General features: G+C 43.4%; 1 protein-coding gene across 1 annotated transcript in view; it reads right to left on the bottom strand.

The window, feature by feature from the left end:
- Nucleotides 1-24470, bottom strand: part of TSPAN14 (tetraspanin 14) — a 79612-nt gene that overhangs the window by 11832 nt on the left and 43310 nt on the right. Inside the window, 3 exon segments of the mRNA XM_075130801.1 lie at nt 2817-2987; nt 3814-3960; nt 12311-12361. Of these exon segments, the coding sequence (XP_074986902.1) occupies nt 2817-2987; nt 3814-3960; nt 12311-12361 (369 nt within the window).

Genomic DNA, 24470 nt, shown 5'->3' with positions numbered 1-24470 from the left:
ATATCAGTGTTTTATGAAACTGTAATTAAACACCTGAAATCTCCACTACAAAGTAGGATTTTCCCATCCCCATTTTACTGTGAAATTTGTATACAAAACCCATGAAATTTACAAAGCTTAATCAGAAATACATTCCTGAAACTTTTTCACCAAAAAGATATATACATGATTTGAGCTAACAAGACAAAGAATCAAACAAACAAATTTACTGATCCAGAGAAAATAGCCTGATTAATGAAACAAGACATTTTCAAAAGTCTCCATTATAATTTTAAAATATTATGGGAAGTGTGGACCAAATATAATGTGTTCCATTCGAAAGAAAAAAACTAATCAACAATAACTTCAGGAACAGCAACATCCAACAGACAACACTGGAAAATAAGTTTGTTTTAGAATGGACAGTGTCACAACAGTTTGGGCGATTCAGAAAAAATGCATTAACTTTGGAGGAAAAAAGGTTTGCAGTAGTGGCTAGAAGGAGAGGGAAAAAACTGCTAAAAATAATTCTGTGTCAATACCTTCCCTCTACTTCTTTAAATCAATATGTTTCAGAGGTTGTACATAAAAACTTGGAGACAGCAGCAAGTGGGTTTCCGCCTTTTCATCCACCCCTTCTCCCTTCCCACTCTCCCCTGCTCCACTCACCCAAAAAAATCACTGCTAGAAGCCATGCTCCTACTAAAAATGCCAATCAGTCTGCATAAGTAAGGTAAGGCTATAAAGGAGAAGCCCTGCTCAAATGTAAGCCACAAGGTAATATGACTTTGCATTAGTCAATGCAATGAGCTGTATACAAAAAGCTCTTCACTAGCCCAGAGTCACATATTGAAGGCACTGCAAGTCAGCCCGTGCCTAGTTAGAAGATGGATTTCAACATGGCACTGAAAGAATATGGCAGTACCTTCTTGAAGGGTCTCCTCAATCTTACAGAGCTACATTTAGTGATGGATGTCAAGTTGTTTCCCTGTTGCCTAACCGTGTTCCCCACTGTGGGTGAGTGACGGGCTTATTCAGAGATTTTCTGGCTTTATTTCCACATTTCTTAACCTGATAATCTAGCTGTGGAACTCTCTTTTGGGGAAATTTAGCCTTTTATTTTTATTGAGAGAATTTAATAAGGGTTCACCTGTAAATCAGCTTAGCACATTAGCCTGTCTCATTGTATTAAACCTGGATCAATAGCAACACCAGGAAGCATGAAAATAGCATGCTGAGCTGAGACATTTACTGATGCTGAGAACTCATTGCGAACAGGTAAGAATGAGCTGTGGTGACCTAATCGGATCTATTAAAGAGCAACACATTGCACAAATTGCCTATGGCATCCGCCAGTGTAGAAATCTGAGAATTAGAACATCGCCAAGAATCTATATGACTATCTGAGTCAGTCTTTCTGCTAGTGCTTAACCACTTCTACATCTAGTGGTTAACACCTGGATGAATGGACAAAAAGAGCATTGGGGCACTGCTTGCATCAACCATCCAAGTGGAATGCAAGTGCAAAATAGCATTGTTAACAGTTTCTGAATCCTTGGCAAAGAGACTGATTTCTGGTTCTTAGCCTGTAAAGGATGGAAAGAAATTGCCTATAAAAATCTTGTGTGCCATGGGGGGAAAAACACTGAACAGAGGAAGTTGACCCCCTTCACCACAGCCTGTGTGAGCTCACATACACAATGGTTATTCTTTGAAGGGCCAAAGTTTGTCCCTGATGAAGTGCTTACTGAGCACATGGGTAGCATTAGAGGTGTGCTTTGCCTTGCATACTTATATTATGGTACGAAGCTGTTGGCCAACTGATCTGAAAACCACCACTCAATTATTACCGTAGGACTTGTAATATCCCGGTGTGTGCATGCATGCCATTGTCCTCTAATGAATGGAATGTTAGCACCACTCCCATTAGTAGACTTGTCTTACTCTTTAGGAAAGGCCTTCATTGCACAAGGTGTTGCTCTTAACTCCCCTCCTGTCCACACACACAGACCTCTCATCTGAGTGTAGTGGTACTTTCAATCTGGGCTAGCTGGCCCAGGGTGAGAGCCCAGGTTCTGCTTTCAGTCAGGCTGGTAACTTGCCAACTTTGCAGGACACAAGCTAAATCACTTGAGTGCTGATAGGCCTGCAACGCCTTCCCACGTACCCAGAAGGGCAGAGAAGTTCTCCAACAAATCATTTTGAAAGAACCAGAAAGCAGCTCAGCTTACTGAAGCACAAGAGCCTATGGGACATGCCCCACAGAAATCCTTGTAATACATGCAGGTGAGTGCACAGTAACTCAGGTAGGGCTTTGCAGTATGGCTGCTCACCCCTGTGCTAAGCTAACCTGGGCGTCGATCACCCAGGCTTACTGTACTGAAGAAGTACCCTTTGAGACTGGCCCATTGAGGATAAGACCCAATACCTCTATACTTAAGATAGTCTTCTTTGGCTGAAGTGGTAGAGGTCTAGGTTTCTGAAACAGAAATGTCCTGCACTGTGTCTGTGTACATGGACAGTGAAGTCCATGTAAACGCGATGTGATGATTAAGTCAACAGCTATGCAGTTTGCTTGGTTGCAGAATTATTTTAGGGTACTGAGAGTTATCTTCATTTTGCTGGAGCGACACATCTATTGACACCATTAAGTAAAATCAGGGCAGTCCAAAGAAGGCAGAACTTAAAGTAATTTTTTTATTTTTTTTTTAAATCTCCTGAGAGAGCATTTTTTTTTTTTAAATGCTATCCCAACAACTGGAAAACCTCAAAGACTAAGATTATTCTTAGGGTGAAAGAGAGAGGCAGAAAATGTGACACGTTAAAGGATGACTTACAATTTTCTGCAGTGAGTCAATAAGGTTCTGTAGGTCGATGTCATCTCGGTAGGATTTAATGTTATTCTCAAAGAATTCCTTGAACCGGTCCCTCACCCAGTCCTGGAACAAGAAAGCCAGCACTGCTACAGCCAACTCCAATGTAAATATTAGTACAATTGCTCCACAGAACTGCAAAATAAAGTCACAGAGCACAGATTACAAAACTCTTATTTCAAATACAACCACATCTCAACTCAATTAAAAGTAGATACAAGGACTTCAGTAAAATGCTCACAAAGTACAAATCTGATCAAGACACAAGGCAAATTAAAATTAAACACAGTGGGAAACAAAATACAATAGGTGGAGTTATCTTCTTATTTGGTCGTCTTAAAGTCTGCAGTGAACATAGACACTGTGTCATAGTCCATTGTAATACAGAGATAATGAAAAAGGAATAAGCCAGTCAGAGATGGCAACACATGAAAATAATGGTCCTGACAAAGGTAGCTACTTGGATTTTTATTTCAATTCTTTTCTCAATTAAGCTGTTAGCTTCTGGATCCAGTGTAACATTAGAATTAAAACTGAGTTAAGCATTAATTTCTGTGCTGGGGTCCCACAGTTCCACCTACCAACCATTCAGAAGAGAAATGCATTTTAACTTAAGGAAAAAATAGTTTATAAAAATTTTCCACAAAATCCTCTCAACATTTTTTGTTTTTTTGAAGTCTATCCTAGAATGCCTAATTTTGTGACATTAGGAGTGCTATGGGTTGCAGTTAGATTTCTGGTATCAGAACCTATTCCAGAATGTAAGAGAAAGAAAGAGGTACGTCTAAATGTACTACTGTTGTGGATACCACCCCCAGCCACATCAACAGGAACATTTACCACACACTTCTGTGCTTAATTCAAATGTCTGGTTTCACTTAACAGTTCTTCTTTAACTGGGACACTATCCTTTCTCTTCCCTGAGCACTGAGCCACCAGACAGCACCACCAAGTTACTTACGAACTTCAGAAGGCAGATGTTTTCCCTCAGTGCTCCTACACAACCAGCGAATCCCAGAACAAACATCACTCCTCCAACCACCAAGACAAGTACCACCGGGTCAAAGCCATGGAGACGGGTTACCTTCGTGAGATCAGATAATACACCCTAAAGAGAATAATCACAAGGGAAAACAGGTAAACAAAAGGACCACGTTTTTCATGATCAGGAGTCGTATTTTATTCCCCCACAGTTCTACTTCTGTATCCTCCTGCATTCATACTTGCTTATCAATTCAATGTATGTGCAAATAGCCACCATAACACAGAAATACTCTCTGGAAAAATTTTAATGTGCAATCTTCCACATGCCAATTTGTGTATTATACCTACAGATATGTCCCACAAGGGTCAAGCCATCCAAGCACCAGGCCTCCCTAACCTTCAGCTTCTCCAGCTTCCTGACTTGCCTCCCCACAGGTCACCCAACAAACCAGAAAAAAAAAGAAGGGACAGAGTGGGAGGGAAGAGAGATGGGAAGCTCAGCGGTGTGAGCAGTGTGATGCCTTTCTGCCCCAGAGGAATGAGACAGTGAGATTACCCCAGGAAGACATAGCAGAGCCCAATCCTCCCCTCTCCCATTTCACACCTGGAAACACAGAAAGCTAGGAAGAAAAAAAAAATACTCTGATTCATGGTAATCTGCAGCTGTGCACATTTATGTCAACTTTCCACAAATGAAAGCTTTCTTTTACCCTTTTGTAGGCAGGGCTGCTGAAACTATATGGGAGAGAAGAGTTTCAAATTTTAAAAAGTCTAGTTTATTTTGTTATTGTCTTATGCTAAATAAGAGCTAGGACAGGCTTTCAGTAAAGGGAATGCAAAGGCACTTAAAAAGAAAACAAAAATTAAGCATGGAGAAGCCACTAATGCTACATTGATGTTTTAGAGAATTCTGGAACAGGAGTAAAAGGTGCATAGACAAAAGGCTACATGCAACTGTAACCCACACACCTCCTGGCTGTGGTGTTGTAGCCAGACAGCGAGCCCCCCCCCCCCCCCCCCCCCCCCCCCTCAGACCAGCATTGCTGGAAACACAGGAGGAAGCCGGAACAGGGCACTTAACATATATTCCAGCACAGCCTTTGAAGCAACAGGTGTGCTGCTACAATGTGCCTCTGGGAACAGATACGACGATTAAGCTCACAGCAGGCAGAGGCCCTGTGACAGACCTGGCTCTTAGCCCCTACTAAGTAGCGTGATGCACACACACCAACATCCTAGGTGGGAAAATATTTACCCTGATAAAAGAAATGTCCAGTAGTCGAAACTTATTGTTTCTCTCCCTTGCAAGTGTAAACTACTCTTGCAAAAGCTGGCGTCACCCCGACAGACCAGCCTCAATTTGGCATAAGAAAGGAGAAAGAGAATAAAGGAGTACAGAGGTATAAGTAGGGGACCTACAGCACCATGATTTTTGAGTGCTTTTCACTATCTATCTGCTGGTCAGATAAGTGACAGCCTCCAAGGCTTCTGCAGCTAAGAGGGTCCCTACGCCTTGTCCCTTATTCGTCTTTCCGCGGAATTGAGTGACCGATCCTGGCTTGGCACCGCTGGAATCGAGAGATGCAAGGAGGGTAAGAAGCACCCACACCTGATCTCCTATCTTTAGTGTACACATATTTTGAAATAGAGCTCTATACTTTGTTTCTTTCTTTGGGATTGTGGCTTCAGTTTTGTAACTTGTTTGTGTGTGTAACATCTCTACATTTAAATAAGTAGGCACTAGCAATTTTGTAACCACATGATTAGAATCTAGCTTAATAAATTTTGGTAACCATTTATGCATAAGCCTGACTTGTTTTCTCTGGTTTACTGTAAAGCAGCCATCACAATTAAAGAACCTCAGCCGTTTTGGCTCTAAAGCCTGGCCATTAGGTGAGAGTACTAAGAACCTAGCGTTGAGTTGTGCCGCCTCCACGGGCAAACTCTTGGGGCACCTGTCAGTCAATCCTGGCTGCCCGCTGCGAAGGAGGCTCTGAGCTCTAGCAGTTAAAGTCACGGGTGTGGAGAGGCTCTTAGTGCTGCCATTGGGGCACCTGTCAGTCAGTATTGACTGCCCGCTGCGAAGGAGCTCTGAGCTCTAGCAGTTAAAGTCACGGGTGGTTAGGACCTTGGGGCATCCGTCAGCCTAGCCCGGGCTGCCCGCCATGAAGGGACAGTGCGTCCTAGCGGTTAAAGTCACGGATGGTATAAACGGGCATAGCTGGCACCTCACCAAACATCCTTGGCCGTCGGCTAACAGGTGTTCTGTCCCACTTGTAACACCGACAGACCACGGTTGTCGGCGGGCAGGATCGAACCGGGGACCTCTGGAGCTTAGTGCATGAACCTCTATCACATGAGCTAAAAGCCAACTGGCTCTTAGCTAAGGCTGTAGAGCAGACTCATTTTATCTTTCTCTTTAAGTCAGGGGTGGGCAAACTTTTTGGCCGAGGGCCACGTTGGGGTGCAAAACTGTATGGCGGGCTGGGTAGGCAAGGCTGTGCCTCCCCAAACAGCCTGGCCCCCGCCCCCTATCTGCCCCCTCAGAACTCCCAACCCATGCAACTCCCTCTGCTCCTTGTGCTCTGACTGCCCCCTCCCGGGACCCTGCACCCTCAGCCGCCCCCTGGGACCTCACCCCCTACCCAAACCCCCCTTTTTCCACCCCCCAGAACCTCTGCCCTATCCAACCACCCCCTGTTCCCCTCCCCTGACTGTCCCCCGGGACCCCCAGCCCCTTATCCAACCCCCCGGCCCCCTTACCATACCACTCAGAGCAGCATGTCTGGAGCCATATACACTGCCACGCTGCCCTGCATGAGCGTGCAACCCTGCTGCACAGAGGCGGGGGGCGGGGGGGGGAGACGAGCCAGGGGCTAGCCTCTGGGGCCAGGAGCTCAGGGGCAGGGCAATCCCATGGGCCAGATGTGTCCCGCTGGCCGTAGTTTGCCCACATCTGCTTTAAGTGGTCTTGGTGTCACTAGAAGGGACAGAACACCACACCCAGGAGGTGTGTGGGTTATATACTTCCCCTAGCTGAGGAAGCACGTCTCGCGCATCAGAGTCTTTCCAGTTGAAATCCCAGAAGAGTCCCTACTTGTAACGCTGACAGCCCCTGCTTGTCAGCAGATGGGATCGAACCTGGAACCTCTGCAGCTTAAAGCATGAGCTTCTACTGCATGAGCTAAAAGCCAACTGGCTATTAGTTAAAGCTGTAGAGCAGACTCATTAATTGCTCTCTAAGTAGTCTCGGTGCCATTAGCTGGGACAGAACACTACACACAGAAGGTGTGTGGGTTTCACAAGCCCCATGAACACCTTTTGCATGTGACCCTCTAGGCCTAGGGAAAGCTTGCACACCACAAGGAGGTTTTCCTGGAAAATTGTTTATAAATAGGTGTTTGATCAATCACACCATTTCTTCATCCAGCACAGCAAATTAGTTGAAGCAGAGCTGCAGTAAGAAAGGTGAAAGAAGAACTCATAACCTAGCACTAGCTTTGCAGAAAAATCAATCTTCATGGAGATTTCAATCTTCACGGAGATTTCAACTAAACAGGCTACCACAAGATGGTGCTAAAAGCCTGGAACCATCACATCATTTCCACCTAGCGTCAAGCCTGAGGATCTGAACTCGGGCCACAGCAAAACAATTAGCATGTCGAGTGTGGCAATCAGATAGGGAGCTTTCAAGCCTCAGAACCATCTTTTCCCACCTTAAAGCCCTGAACAATGTCACAGCTGCTAAGGAACCAGTTACAGATGATGGGTCTGTAGGGGATGTTTTTGTCTTGAGAGACATGGGTTTTTTCCCCTCAAGACATTTTGCTGTACTCTTGAATTCAATTCATCTTGACTACTACCACGCTTTGGGGGTCTCCTTGGACATTTTTCTGCAAACCGAGGGAAAGCAATGTACAAACAAACAAACTTCTGCCAGTGTTACAGGGGAACCTACATCAAGACAAATTAATAGTTCCTTGAGACCACATGATGACATGAACACATTACGGTTATTTAGCAACACTTACCTTCCAACACCAAAATACAACATTGTTTTGGCTTTCATTGACCATTATGACTAGCTTATGCATATGCACCTGTCTTTATTATATACTTGTTCATCCACCTCCTCTTTGCTTATTGTAGTTTGCCTAATCTTAGAACATGAGTTCTATGAGTATCTTTCTGTTATGTGTTTGCATAGGACCTAGTATGATGAAGCCCTGATTCGTGCTGACTGAGTTCTTAACACTAGCATAATAGAAATTACTAAAAATTACATACAAAATGTAAGTGTACAACCAGTTATAAACGTACACTACAAAGATGATCTTTCCAGACGGATGAAAGTAAATGAGAGTATAATTGCAATAATATTTAATATAGTAATAGAGCATGGGACAAACTAAGGTTTAGTATTGTTTTGTTGACAGAGACAGGATAAAGAAAAAGTGGGGAGTGCAAGACCGATCTTTGGTGATATCCATGTGGCCGCCAACTTTGTGAAAGCATGAAGGTTTCCAACAAGTTACCAGTAATATGAATACAAGACGTATTCTAAACTGAGGAAGACCTCGGTCTTTCACTCTATAATAAAAAATGGGTAAAGATCAACAGGTTATAGAGTGCCATTTACAAAGCAGTGCTGGCAATTACGCCATGAAATGAAGATGTGTGGTTCTCTCAACCAAACTAAATCTAATAGCAAAAAGAGAGGTCAGAGAATTCAGAAATATAATTCATAGAAGCAGCCTACTTCTCTCAATGCATTGTATATTGCCATCTTGCTATTCAACAGAGACACCAGCGCTGGAATAACTAAAAATACACATCACAAAAGGGGGATTTTAGAGACTCAATACTGTCCTCTAATAAGCATGTAAATATAAGGCAAGGATATTGCTTTTGGGAAATTTTGTGATTGCTGCTCTTTGGATAGGGATAGCACCCCAATGATATTTAAGAATTATTACACCTTCCTCTATAATTTAAAACAAACTGCCAGAGTGGGCTCTCATTAGAGCTGCCAGGTTGGCAGCAGTAACATGCTAACAGAACTTTACTTTTAATCAGCATTTGTCAAAAAGTACAAGAACTAGAGAGGAGCTGTTGCACACTTCACTCTGACCAATTATCATAGCCTGGGCATTCTCCACTCCAAAATCGCTGAGAAAATGTAGACTCTCTCATGATTATGAATGTCTAATAAAAAAAAAACCCTGCTGAAGAATCAAGCTGAATTAATTCTGACTGGAGGGGAAAAATGTGAGGAATTCAGAATTATGTAAGTGCCAGATACGTTTGGATGAGATTAACAGTTTGCACCGGGGAAGAGTTCAGAACTTCTCCTTGGCTCTTCCCACATCCACCTCCATCATTGGTGAACTTTGTTTTGCTTTATAAATAAATTCATCTCCCCGTTTTATTGCAGCATCATAGCTCATGGAGTTGTTTCTTTACTGTACATTCAGAGTTCCATCTGCACAGGCAAGTAGACAGGACAGATCCACACTTCATCTGCAGGAGAGCTGAAGAATATCAGGAACATCAAGGGATTTAGACACTAGTTTTTCTCACTGATTGTTTTATCTTATCTGTAGCTAAGTACATGCACAGTTTACGGGTCTTTAAGCCACAGACCTTCGGTATCATACTGCTCATTGTCAAGGTTTGGGAGCATCAACAGCAAGAGCTAACTGATGGGAAGGCAGAATGCCGTGCGCAAAAATGACAGAACTGTTAAAGAGATCTAACAATTTACAGTATACGAAGATACATTTAGCAAAAGTTTCCTCTTAAACAAATCCAGTGTGTTGCATAATCCACCATGGAGATGGTCATGCGTTAGCCATTTCTGTAATTACAATACTAGGCACCTCTTTTAAACTGTGGACAGCACAGGAAGAGCTTAATTAAATTTAAGAAGAGAAGGCAGATTCTTCAAGATCTGTTTGTGTTTTATAAATAGAAAAGTGTTAATTATGTTAAAATCTCTCATAAAATTCAGAGAAAAGGGAATTTAGGTAAGAAACCATTTAGGTTAATTGTTTAGCTTTACAATGTTCACAGAATGAATAGGAAATGTGCAACAGGAAGGAGCATGGTCTCATACACTGAACTAAGTTTCATACTGCAGTCCTACCAGAATAGGGAGAAATTCAAAAGAAATTCATGGTTTGCATTTTTTTGACAGTGGAAAACCTTGTATGTTATAATACAATTAGCTCAAACTTTCTCCATTTTCCAAAACAATGAAGGAAGAATAGGCCCCATTACATACATGGCTTCTGCTGGACCCCTGAAAATGCTCAGATGGATTTCTAATAAGGGAAGCAAACATTGCATACTTGTCTGTATTTAACATGCACCTACTGAGCAAGGTAGCTGCTTAGAGAGCATGTCTGTCCAACACCAACGAAACGAAAACTTCTTAACAAAACCAGGAAAAAGGCTGGCAAAAATCAAATACACAAATACAAAAATGGAGAATAACTGACTAGGTAGTTGTACTTGCAGAAAAGTATCTGGTAGTTATAGTAGATCACACATTGAGTGTAAGCCAACAATGTGAGGCACTTGTGAAAAAGGTGACTATCATTCTGGGGTGTATTAACCAGAGGTGAAAGTAAGTCGGTATGGTCTGGTACAGCATACCTGTAAGAGCCAGTACACAGACGACCATACCGGCAGGGCCGCCAATGGGGGGGGGGGGGGGGGGGGGGGGGGGGGGGGCAAAAGGGGCAGGTTCCTTGGGGCCCGGCAATTCAAAAGGGCCCGGGGCTCCCAGCAGCAGCCAGAGCCACTGGCCCTTTAAATCACTGCCAGAGCCCCATGGCTCCCAGCCGCTGCCCCCGCTGCCCCGGGGCTCCAGCAGCAACTTAAAGGGCCCGGGACTCCCGGCTACCACCGTCGCTACCGCGCCAGCAGCCTGAGCCCCGGGCCCTATAATCACCTCCCAAGGTCCCTTCCAGCCCTACATTTCATGATTCTAAGTAATGTCACCCTGGCCTACTGTATATGAGAAGACAGACTGATTAAGAAAACTGACAGAAAAGCTCTTAGATATGCATGTTTGGCATGTCTTTCTTTAACCAATTAAAAGAAAAAGCTTTTTTTGCCTCATCCTTCTCCGATCTAATTCACTTTGGTTGTTGGTCAAATCGGTAACTGAAATTCCAATAAGTGCTTTTTCTCCCAATACTGTTTATATTTTGCCAATTCCAGCCCTTGCTCTCAAATCCATTTAGCAGTTCCTCAACAGCATATGAAGTGAGATGGGGAAGAGATATCTCAGTTATCTACCACACCTAAGGAGTAATGGGAAAAAAATTAAGGGAATGTATAAACTTACCGGGGATCGATGCTGCAGGGATCGATGCACTGGGAGTCGATTCAGCGGGTCTAATGAAGAGTTATCTAGTCAAATTTTAGTGAAGACCCGCTAAATCGACCACAGATCGCTCTCCCCTCAACTCCGGTACTCCACCGGAAAGAGAAGCATAAAGTAAGTCGATGGGAGATTGTCTCCTGTTGACCCAGCGCGGTTGCAGACACCGCAGTAAGTCGACCTAAGCTACGTAGCTGGAGTTGCGTAACTTAGGTTGACTTACTCCCATAGCGTAGACAAGGCCTAAGAAAGGGAAAATTTTGGTTGAATATCAAGAAAGCTTCCAAACTATGATCTACTAGCCTTTGGAATAATCTGTCATATCAAGTGGGGGAAATCTCAGCTCATTTAAAATTTGAGTAGATAAAACTCTAGTAGGTGTACAATAAGGTGATTTACTGACAGGGAATTGGACTAGATGACCTAATAGATGTATTGCATCTCTATAATAGATTCTAAAATAAAAAGTTTGTTAACAGAAGTTGTGACATTAGGGCTCAGACTTTTTCCCCCCTACAAACATCCCACCTCCACTACCAATTACAGCAACTCAACAATACATACACAGGCACTTGCAGTTCCAAAACCCTGTTGTTTAATTCTAATCACAAGCAAGTCACAACAATGCTGGTAGCAACAAAAAGAAATTTTAAGAAAAAAAGGTCAGACACATATGACTAAAGGGTACCATTATCATCATAATGGATGGTTCCAGCTACCACACTTGGTAGATTGAATTGTATACCTGTACATATTTAATCCAGCTCATTCCTCGTGGCAAATGGAAAAATAACGGAGTGATGCTGGGGTGACTACCACAGGACTTTGAAGGGGAGAATAGGTTAATCTAGCAAAATATAAGAGGGATATTATACCTGTGCTGCCTACTGTACATAGGCCCTACAGACACAACCATCCCTATGAAGGGCAAAAACTAGGACTTTATTCTATAAAGTAGTAAATTATTTTTTCCTTAAGAATTTAGCTCAGATGTTTTTAACTCCTATTGTTTCTTGAGGATGGGAAGCTAAAACACACTTAAGAAATTGGTTAATGCAACATCAACAATCCTTCATAGTCTTACCTTTTCACTCCATGCCCAAAGCCCGGCTGCTAGGAAAGCAACTCCAGCTAGCTACAGAAAAGAAAATTTGATTAGTACACTAATCAGGAATGAAAACAAGACTTCCCAATGTGAAATAATATGCTCCCCTCACCCTCCTTAGAAATAATCACCATAAATACATATAACAAAGCAAATAGGAGAATGTATTTATGAGTCTCTGTATGCATATAGGCTTACATAGAACAGCAGTCCTTTTCTCAGAAAAAACTGTTACAGCATAACATAAAAATCATCTGATAGGAGAGGTTTCCTAATTAAGTTAACACTTCCTGTAGGAACAGAAGGGCTTGTTAGGACTCTAGAGTTCTGTATAAAAGTGATGAAGTGAGCTGTAGCTCATGAAAGCTTATGCTCAAATAAATTTGTTAGTCTCTAAGGTGCCAAAAGTCCTCCTTTTCTTTTTGCGGATACAATCTAACACGGGGCTGCTACTCTGAAACCTGTATAAAAGTAAAGGAGTACTTGTGACACCTTAGAGACTAACCAATTTATTTGAGCATAAGCTTTCGTAGCTCACGAAAGCTCATGCTCAAATAAATTGGTTAGTCTCTAAGGTGCCACAAGTACTCCTTTTCTTTTTGCGAATACAGACTAACACGGCTGTTACTCTGAAACTCTTCCTAGCCAAAACTCAGAACCAGTACTCCATCCTCATCCTCCTTGATGACAGTTGACCATGCTCTCCTAGGAGGACCAGATGTCCTGATTTTATAGGGACAGTCCCGATATTTCGGGCTTTTTCTCACATAGGCTCCTATTACCCTCCACCCCCATCCCGATTTTTCACACTTGCTATCTGGTCACCCTATCGCCTTCTTTAAATCTTGCTCTCCCTTGGGTTCTGCGACTCTGTACTATGCTGGTTCTCCTGCCACTCTAATCATTCCTTTAGAGGATACTCCTCCTCCCCCAGCTTTCTGCAGGGGTTATGATGGCTTTGTCCTTGGTCCCCTTCTCTTCTTTTTCTAAGTAATCTCATCTGCAAAACACAAATTCAGCTACCATCTCCACATGCTGATGACGCGCAGATCTACCTATCTACTCCAGGCTTGTCTCTTTCTGTCCAAACCAAAATCTCAGCGCCTCCCACTCTCTCCCCGACGTCTCCTTGTGGATGCCTAGACATCAACTCAAGTCCTCCCACGTCCTCTCGTGATTACAATGGACACCATCACAACACAGGCATGTAATCTGGACATCTTTGACTCAAACCTCTTTCTACGTTGCCACATCCAGGCTATATGTAGTCTCTTCTCCTGTTCACTGGTCCAGTATGAGATTGTTCAAGATAGGGTAAAAGCCTGCCTTGCGACTTTTTACACAACTTTGGGAAACTGGGCCTGAGGCTCCTTTATGTGCACTGCATTGTGTGTCAGTGTGTGTTCACCTCAGACCAGACCCACTCAGACAAACCACCAGGAACAAGGCTTTATTCTGTAAAGAACATAGAACAGGATTACAGTCCAGTAGCCTCCTCTCTGCTTGCCTGCTACGTGCTCCCAGCTCAGTCAGTGCTGAGACTTCCTGCTGGAAGAACAGAGGGTACATCCTGGCAGGAACTAGCAAGTTCTCCCAGCATGCCTCAGTTTGTAGTCCACAACTTGTAGTTTCTGGGGCTGCTGTTGAAGCACACTGGACCTTGGGCTACATATACCTAAATCTTGCAGGTTATGCAGAAATAATCTCTCTAAAATACCACCTTTCCTATCAATCAATGCAGCTAAAATGCTCACCCAGGCTCTCATCATCTTGCATCTCAATTACTGCAACATCCTTCTCTCTGGCCTTGACAAATACAATCTTGCTCCACCTATACCCATTCACAAGGCTGATTTTAAAAAAAAGTCACTCGTAGCCCTTTGCTTTGACCACATCACCTTCCTCTTTGCATCCCTCCACTAGCTTCCGCCTCTACCGCATCAAAAACATAAGCCACTTATTGTCACTCTCAAGGCCCTTTACAGCTTATCCTCACCGTAGCCATAATGTTTCATTCAGTGTCAATTTCCATGCCTGATAGGTCAATAAGTGTAGCCTCCATCATGTAATTATTGTATTTTCAAACAAGCACCTTCACGCTTTCCTCCAATGCTCCTCTCTTCATGTTTGAGAGGAGATCCCCATAAACGTCCACAAACCTACCTCATTATCCTCCTTCAAATTAATCATATGCTGTCATGCCTACAAAAAACTTGACTACAGTTAGGCAGTGGTCTCAGCACACCAGCAGCCTGTCATGCTGACCAATATTGTCTCATTGTTTCCTTGTATTCCCTCAGTCAGTCTGTCAGTATCCATATTAGCTTGTAAACTCTGTGGGGCAAGGATCTTTTTATTCTGGTTCGTACGGCTCCTAGTGCACTATTAGCCTCAATCATAGATCAGAGCCCCAGGAATTACAGTAGGGTTGCCAACTTTCCGATTGCAGAAAACTGAACACCCTTGCCCTCTGCCCCACCCCCTATCCAAGGGCCCGCCTCCTGCTCACTCCATCCCCCCTCCTTTCATCACTCATTCTCCCCCACCCTTGCTCACTCACTCAATTTCACTAGGCTGGACAGGGGCTGGGATGCAGGAGAGGGTGAGGGCTCTGGCTAGCAGTGCAGGCTCTGGGGTGGGGCCAGAAATGAGAGTTTTGGATGGGGTGGGACCTCTGGGCTGGAGCAGAGGGTTGAAGTGTGGGGGGAGTGAGGGCACCAGCTAGGGGTGCAGGCTCTGATGTGGGGCCGGGAACAAGGGGTTTGGGGTGCAGGAGGGAGTGCGGGTTCTGGGAGGGAGTTTGGGTGCAGGAGGCAGCTCAGGACTGGGGCATAGGAGGGGGTGCAGGCTCCAGGTAGCGCATACCTCAGGTGGTTCCCGGAAGCGGGTGGCATTTCTTTCCAGCTCCTAGGTGGAGGCAAGGCCAGGCGGCTCTGCACGCTGCCCCCGGCCACACATGCCACCCCTGCAGCTCCCATTGGCCGCTGTTCCCACTACACTGTCCGAGCCGGCACTTGAGGCGGGGCAGCATGCAGAGCCCCTGTGGCCAAGCCTCTCTTTGCCTAGGAGCTGGAGAAAAATGCCAGCCACTTCCAGGAACTGCGTGGAACCAGGGCAGAAGACACCCACCCAGAAGTATGACCTTTTAATAAGCAGGATTACAAACATAAGAATGGCCATACTGGGTCAGGCCAATGGTCCATCTGGCCCAGTATCCTGTCTTCTGACAGTGGCTGGTGCCAGATACTTCAGGGGAATGAACAGAACAGGGCAGTTATCGAATGAGCCACTCCCTGTCATCCAGTCTCAGCTTCTAGCAGTCCAAGGTTTAGGGACACCAAGAGCATGTGGCTGTTTCCCTGACTGTCTTGGTTAATAGCCATTGATGGATGTATCCTCCATGAACCTATCTAATTCTTTTTTGAACCCAGTTATACTTTTGGAATTCACAACATCCCTTGGCAACAAGTTCCACAAGTTGACTGTGTTGTGTAAAAGTACTTCCGTACGTTTGTTTTAAACCCCTGGTTCTTGTGTTATGTGAAGGGAATACAGAAGTGTTGTTTATCATTTCCTCCACACCATTCATGATTTTAGAGACCCCTATCATAGCCCACCTCAGTCACCTCTTTTCTAAGATGACCAGCCTCATTCTTTTTAATGTCTCCTCATAAAACAAGCCTTTTCAGGGCTTGGTTTTAGCCCGCTGCATTTTTTCCTCCTACAAATAAAAAATTAACTCCTTTTAAAAACTGTTTATTAAAAAAGTGCATGCTGCTTCCTTAAGGGATCATTCTATTATCCCATAGCCCATTTTTTAAAACTGCTTATCTGCGCTCTGGTGATGATTTCAGAGAATTTCATGCACTACTTCACACAGCTCATTCCCCTGTTTAGTAATTTTACAGGGCAGCACTAGACTGAGTGCTCCTGTATTCCCTTTTTTTATGATTTGTCTATGTCAAGACTCATTACCTAACCCGCTTCCCATTCAATTAGATAAGCCATTTCTTTGCTTCCTGCTCCTAACTTTAAGCCACTTTGAATTAGGTGGTAGGGATGGTCTCCAACTCCTTTCTTTTCAGAAAGCATCAAGTTTGAGAAACTAACCCAGATTTTGCACTGACTTAAACATTCTATAACCCCCATTAACTCAACTCTTTCATGTGAAGCAAAAATTGATCCTTGCTCTGACCTCAACACTTTGTAGTCACAGGTAGCCTCTGTCTTAACACCCAGTATCAGTATCCAAACAAAGATGAAATTTTCCACTCCCAATGTCTGAGCTAACCAGCTCTTTATCTGCTCCCCTAGAGCATACCTGCTGACCTTGTAGGTTAATAATATGGTGCTATAGCAAAAGCTTTTCCACAGTTTGAAAGTAAATGAGGTCTCATTCTCACTTCTCTAAGTCTATAATAGAAACCATTTACCCAAAAGCTTGGAGGCATCTCAGAAACCTATGCATAAACAGTTTAAGATGAAGGAAAGGAGACACCCACCCAGAGGCCACTCAAAACAATCAACATGTCAACATGCCACCCTCTTCCTCCTAGGCCTTGAGTGGCAGATTTAGCCAGGCTGTCCCTCCTTCATGACAGAGGGGTGAACAGGCCAAACCTGCCATCTTCGGCAGCTGCCTAGTTTACCGATACCTAACCAGCTTTGGGAATGCTGCCTTCTGGGTGTAGAGTAGTTAGAGATGGGAAAAAACTCTACCTTGCCCTTGGCACAGAGGGTACAGTTCCCCAGAAACAGGCTGAATCCAATATTAGACTGACACCATACTTGCTTTCTCTCAGCCAAAAGGAAGTGCAGTAGGAACGCTAACTCAAGTATGCAAAGCCTGGGATCATAAGCAACTTTCAGGAGTTTCCGTTGGCAAGAGCTGCATTGTGCTAGAAGAACACTGGTTTTTAAACTGAAGTCAGCTCTTTGCCATGATTTATACTTTGTGCATTCTTGATTCTTCTTAGCATATGTGCAACATGCCTCAGGTGGCACGTGACCAGGATTCATCAAAGTATTTGGTCCGCTGGTTGGATCATTAGCTTCCCCAGCCTGGGCACTGATGGGGAGTGTGGTATGAACGCTGCCCCCCTCCCCCTTGCTGACAGGCCATAACCAGACTCTAAACAGCCAACACTGGCTTTTCTAAGGTGCTTAGCAACAAGGAACCCAACCATCACTTGCTAGGTGTCCCCCCGCTGCTTTTTATGGGGTGGCTTAACTGTGTTCCAGATTATAAAGGATTTTTCTTAATTTCTCAGACAATTTCCTTCTTACTTACAGCAATTCCTCCCAGGTCTGAAATTGTTTGTTTGCTTGTGCTATATTCTCTCCCCCTTCATTCACTTTACAGAAGCACTTTTATTACTATTTGTGAGTGCTAGGCAGCTGGCCATATTTCTTTTTAATTAATATGAAGAACTGACTGCAGACATTACATATATAATTTTCAATCCAATTTTGGGCTCACCAAAACATGTCTTCTGCTCTTTTGTAGTAAGCCTGATTTCTCCCCTTGAGATCATATTAAATGGTGTTCTTGTCTGACACTTCCACTATCTCAGAACCAGTACTTCTACTATTACCACTATGGAGGACTTCATTTCTCTTGAGTCTGTGATCTGCTATTCCCCTCTAGGCTTGACAATACGTGCCTGCTGAGAAGTAGAGTGCAATATCTTAAAAAAAATAACCTTTTTCTAGCAAAAGCAGCCATATCTGGAACAACCACCTTCTGTGAGCTGAACACTACAGCTAATTCCACATGATGGAGTCAAGGTGGGGGGAAAGCACAGAGCTTTTTTATCATTACGCATTAGGCAGATGTCAGGATTTTGAAGTGTCACAGCTTCTATTGCCACAGGCATAGCAGTGATCAGAGTGGGAGAAATTCCTAGTTTGCTCTGTGGCTAAAAATGCTGAGGGTGATGTGTAAGCCATTTTATACCTAGTTACTCAAAAGAGTGTCAGATGATTCTGCAAGAGCTCAGTATCACATAGTAGGACAAGCACACAGAAAGTGATGCAAAACAATTACGCATGAAACAGCCATGGGTGGACAAAGTGATGCTAGTTAAACTTCCATTTCAAGGTTAGATGAGCAATAGCATACAGTGAACATGCAACTTGGTCATGTTGAAGCAAGTACACACCTTGAGTGTCAACAAAACCTCCCTCATTTTAATAAGCTTTGAAAAACATATGGATGTGTCAAAAGTAGTAGTGACCTAGACCACACCTAAGTCTCTAAGCAGTGACTTTTTTCAGGTAGGGAATAGAAGTGTTTCATTGTGGATTTTCTATTATACAAAGTTCAAAGCTAGAGCTAGTTAGGAAATTTTCCAGTACCGATTTGCATCAGAAACTGCTGATCTATGGAAACATTTTGGTTTCAACAAACTTTTAACAGAAGACTGTGTAGTTTCCTGCCTGGTGGGCTGCTGAGGATCCTGAGCCTCCAGAGTCAAGCTTCCAGGACAGCCCCGCCATTTAGCCTGACTGGGAAGTCCAGGACTTCCAGGGTCCCTGCTGTGGAACTGGACGTCCTGGCTTGAACTGGGGCTCTCATGCCTTCTAGGCTCCCACAACTCCAGGAGGCAGTGCAGGAACTCAGGGGGGAGGGGGATGAAGAGTAGAGAAGGCGAAGGGAACAAATTGAAATACTTCAATTTTTTTCCATATTGGGGAAAAATTGATTTTTTTTCTCTTAAGGAAAATTTTGAAAATGTTTAGGTTTTGTTCTAGTGAGAAAATTTTCTTTTCAAAGCAAAGGCATATCCAGTGGAAAGGGAATTCTGAGTTTCAACCAGCTCTTTTTAAAGACATCCATCTAATATTTCCTACTCATGTGCCACAATGATACCAGAAGGCAAGAGAAGAAGAGGCTGGTGTAGGGTGCAGGAGACAAGGTAGCAAGTTGCCACAGCATGGGTTAATCTTGGCAGTAGGTAAAGGGTTAACTGGAACTTGAGGAAGATTTCTAGAAAATTAATGGAATGGGACTAGCTGATACACACAAAAAGAAGAGAGGACCATGCCGCTATTCACATAGCGAGCTATTTAACGCCTTCATGTTTGTTGTGTTTGAACGGATTACAGCCTTCCTGTTTTGTTCCCATCCTAATTTTTTTTTTTTTTAAAAAATCGATTTCTTAATTGAGCAGCATTTATTTTGGTTTCCATTAGGCAGCATATTTTACCCTGCCTAGATAGGAGTTGTTGGGCAGTGGGACTGGACACCCAACAATTAAAACAGCTGCGTGTTGCTTCTGATTATTTATTACTGTACTGCAAGAGGCTATGGAGAATTTTTCAGAGACTGACAGGAAAACTGCTTCCTCTTATTAAGATTCAGCAGAAAAGACACTCTGTCCCATTGGTCCTGGAAGGAAAGGGGAAGATAGTGTCTTTTGATTTCTCTCTACAGTTCCACGTGTCTTTGTTGCTCCCAATCTGGGGATAATAAAAAAAACATGTTCATCTCTTTGGTATAACAATGTTTTAACTCTAGATGAAGGATCACAGGGGCCTTTGGACATAGCACAGAAAAATTAAAATTGATTTGCTATGTACATTCCACTTTTTCCCACTTCCTTGTTATGTTACTGTCACTCAGAGAGGTGAGTGACTTGTCTGTTACAGTAACAGAAATGAGGCAAACTTGTATTTCTTTCGAAGTGTAGGTCTACTCTGAAAAGTGACTAAAAACAGCACTTTGGGTTTCCATGTTAATCACCTCCAGCACCTTCCAAGCCGCATATTCTCAGTTTACAATTAAGAGGATATATTTTTCTGTCACCACAAACTCTCAGGTTGTGCTCTGAAAGTCAGCTGCATTCTTTCCTTCTTGTGCATTACCAGCCAGCTATTTTGTAGGCCAGATCATACCCTCAACAACTTTGCAGCCTCACTGTTGAATCTCAGTCAATTATGCATTGAGAAACAACAACGGAAACAGTAGCAGGCTCACTCCTTCTTAGCCATTTGACTCGCGAGAACTAAGAGATGTAGAAGCTTATTTCACCAAGAACAGCCGCAGTGCAAGCTACCCAGTAGAAAAGAGCTGTTTCCCTGTTCAGATTCATTTGAAAAAATGTTTTGGATGAATGCATGTTAGCTTATGAATTGTCAATGGTGCACTATGGGCCAAATTGAGACACCCTTACTACATAGCCTTTAGGTAAGGGTATCACAATCTGGCCCTTGGAGTATTGCTGTCAGTAGTCACAATTTGTGGAGGCCTATCACAAGTTACTGTGCGTTCCCAATTGACTAAGAGCCTTACATCCAAATTCAGCAATATAAATTGATGACCTTGCAAGCACTTCTGAAATGAATACACCTTCTAGCATGATCACACAGTGAACCAGCATGTTTTTCCAGGCATGAGCTTCCACCCTCACCTCCTAAATGCGCCAGATATCCATGAGAACAAAATCTTACACAAGTGAGTGCTGAAGGAGCTGTGTGTGAGCACACCCAAATTTAGAATTCACTGTGATTTTCATTCCACACTATTCTCCCAGATCTATTTCCCAGCCTATGTGGCTCTAATGTGAACTACAAGGACCACCTCTCAGAGCTGGAGGGCCTCTCAGTCTCCATGCTCATTTGGTCTTTGGTGAGAGGTCAGACCAAAGAACTGCCAACAAGAACTACAAATGAATCTAATTGTAGTGCTGTTTTTGTGAAGTGGATACCAGTCCAGAAGCAATGGACAGAGAGCAAACCCATCATTAAATGGGTCATCAGACAACCATCCTATTTTAACAAGTTTTGGTTACTATCCACATGGGCTGGGAGTTGATCCAACCATGGTGGTAGTGAGGTGACTCACCATCAGAGGTGGAACTCTCCTTGGTGTATGTGCCTAATCGTCCAAGATGTTGAACCACCTCAACCTCAAATAGGAGCAGGATCAGGCCCCAGATGCACTGCATTTGAAATCATCTGCTGAAATAGGTCACAGAACTCCATATCTATCAGTGAATTTATAGAAGTGGAATGATGGAGCAGATTCACATGGCTGCCAAAGTGCAAATATTTAAATGAGTGAGTTCCTTGTTTTTAAATTCCATGTGAGACTTTAAATGCCTCATTGATAACTGCTGAAAAAATCTGTAATGATATTCTGTAGTGACAAATGACCTTAAAAGTTAACCCAGAGTGAGTGTGTCATGCTGCAAATTAGTGAGCCTTGGAACGTTACAGAAGTTTCTGTTTTAGGCATCCGCCTTTTACATGGACTCAAACAATATGTTTTAAAACAAGAATGTCATCTTGGATCATCCAGATGGCCTCTACACTTTACAATCAGTAAACCCACATGCACCATGAAAGAGGTTGGATGGAAACATACACAACAAATCCACCACACCTCTGCGAACAGGAAGTTCAAATGAGCCACCAGCAGCTGCGCCCTTCCTGCCTTTGGGTTTATAGATCCACGACAACTTTGAAATGTTGGGTTTTCTTTTTATATTCTGTTCAGAGAGAAATGCCCTCTTATTCTGTAGGATTGTCTGAATTATTCATTGTTATACAGAACAACTGCACTCTGAAAGGAGACAGTAATGCTCAAACTTACTTTTAAAATCAGTCTCACACCCTCTCTGAATCCCCTCATCTATGTCAGCAGCAACACCTTTAACTATTAAAAAACAAAGACTTAAAATCCAATTTGCTTCTCATCACATAGGGCTAAATTGGGGTATTTATTTAGTCACCATCCTGCAATGGGGAAGGCACACAGAAAAATTGCTTCAGAGGTATTCCGTCTCGGGGCCTGATCCAAAACTGCATGGAAACATTCCTACTGACTAGGAGGCACAATGCTTTTTGCAGGTCACCAGTTGCATTGGGAAGATAAGAGTAATTTGCTACTCTCCTTCAATGGGTGTACACATTCTCTCGCCCATATGACAAAACCTGCTTTGCTGACAAGTGTGGTGTATTGAAAAAGACTGTTAAAATTGTAAACCATCGCTTTAAATACTCTGATGTTTTCCTGGCCCTGCTTGAAGCCAGGCCTCCCTGTAGGGAAGCATGTGATCAGTCAGCCTGCAGCCAGACTGCTTAGAGTAAAGTGGGGTGAGTTCTGCCTCAGAGACAGCAGCCTGTTTAAGTCTCTCTCCGTGGCAGGGTTTTTAGGTGTTATTCTGGGTTCGAAAGTAGTGTCACGCTACAACCTTCCAGCAAAAGTACTTATGTTTATCTAAATTCCTCATGTTTATGCTGTGAACTTAAACCACCAGCATATAACATGAGTGGAGCCATGGCTCAATATACTCCCCTCTCTTTCTCTCCCTGTCCCCTTTCTAGAAAGTTGCTCTTGGGGTCAATAAACAACTTGGTAACAGCTGCTTTTCTCCTTCAAGCACAGGGGCTGCTGTTCTAGATGTCCTTTCAGAGCTGTACAAGACACTGTGGATTCCTTCCTCGCTCCACTGCACAGCTGAGCAAAAAGAGGAGCTGCAATTTAAAAATCCCAAGAAACCTTTTCCATTAACATCATGAAAATGTTGATATTAGTCTTAGATTTAAAAGATCATTTTATTTTTATAAACCCTAAATTTTATACTAAAGTTGACCTGAGATGACTGTAGCGTTATCTTGTTCAGAGCAAAGATACTGGGCTTGCATCATCCTATGGTTTCCCACCTATTACTGTATTTTTTTCTAAACATCTGAAATCCCAATTGCTAACGGCCAGGAGCAGAATTAGGAAGTAACTCAAGGTACATCACAATAAACTGCATTCTGCTCTTCCTGTCGAGATGTGGGTAAGGATAAGGGAGAATTCTAGAATGCTCAATCCTTCCCCCTTTCGCTCCATGATTCCTGGATTGGATCTCAAGAGTGCAAGCAGTTCAGAACAAAAGCATTATTGGGGTATCCCTCCTGCCCTCCAATGAGTTTTCAAGGTGAAGGGTAGGCATTTTGGAGCACTGCTCTACAGCCAAAAAACACAGGGTTAGAGCCACAGCTTTGGTTCATTGGGCATGTCTACACTGCAATTAAGAACCCACGTTTAGCCTGTGCCAGCTGACTCGAGCTCGGGCTGTTTGATTGTAGTGTATACTTCAGAGCTTGGGCTGGAACCCGGGCTCTAGGACCCTGCAAGGTTGGAGGGTCCCACACCCAGAAGTCTACACTGCAATAAAACAGCCCTGCAGCCCAAGACCCACAAGCTCAAGTCAGCTAGCATGGACCAGCCACAGGTTTTTAATTGCAGTGTAGACGTATGCATTCGGACTAGTGTCCTACTTCTCCACAGTCCCACTGACATCTCTCTCTCAGAGAAAGGTACTACTCCACATAAGGGTGTCAGAATCTGGCCCTTAGAAGCACAGAATTATCACCTTATCCCGTGAAGCTGTCATTCACGATGCAGCACAATAATGCTGTGTTCGCCCCGAAGTGGTTTTAGAACACAGGGAAATCTCAATGGGAGATTCAGCCCTAGTCATGCTAGAGTGGAGGAAGACGAGGTAGCGGAGGTAACATCTTTTATGAGACCAGTTTCTGTTACCTCACCCACCTTGTCTCGCTAATATCCAATATCCTGGGACTGACATGGCTACAACTACACTATATATAGTATGGAAGACATAGTTCTGAGACGGTGTGAAGAACTCCCAAGGTAATGAAAGATCTGCCCACCTAATGAGGCAAAGAACTAGTATATTGTGAAGGCTCATGTTCAGCTGTGAGAAAGTTCTTGGCTTTACCAGACTTAAAGCAGCAGTACCTCTAAAATGTTTATTAAGACAATGTATTGAAAAGCACAGGAACCTTCCACCCCGAGGACCATGGTAGGAGAACAGGACTCTTACTAATTCTATACTCCCTCTGCTTACAAGAAAGGATGGACAATGCAAAGAGATGACTTACTGTGTGGGCTGAATCATTTGCACATGTTCACAACTGATTGTACTGTTATGTTCAGGCATACACATGGAGAAGTTAGAATTCTATGTTTTTAACTATTACTGGAAGGTTGCAACATAATACTATTTCTTAAAATACACAACCCTTAACATGCAAGAACTAAAAACGAGAGAGACAGAGAGCACAACCTCTCTAAAACAGAGAGATACAACTCAACTCATCTCTCTCGAGGCTGGCTCTC

Source organism: Caretta caretta, chromosome 7, assembly GCF_965140235.1.
Source record: "Caretta caretta isolate rCarCar2 chromosome 7, rCarCar1.hap1, whole genome shotgun sequence".
NCBI lineage: Eukaryota > Metazoa > Chordata > Testudines > Cheloniidae > Caretta > Caretta caretta.
This window is presented reverse-complemented; position numbering and strand designations above follow the sequence as displayed.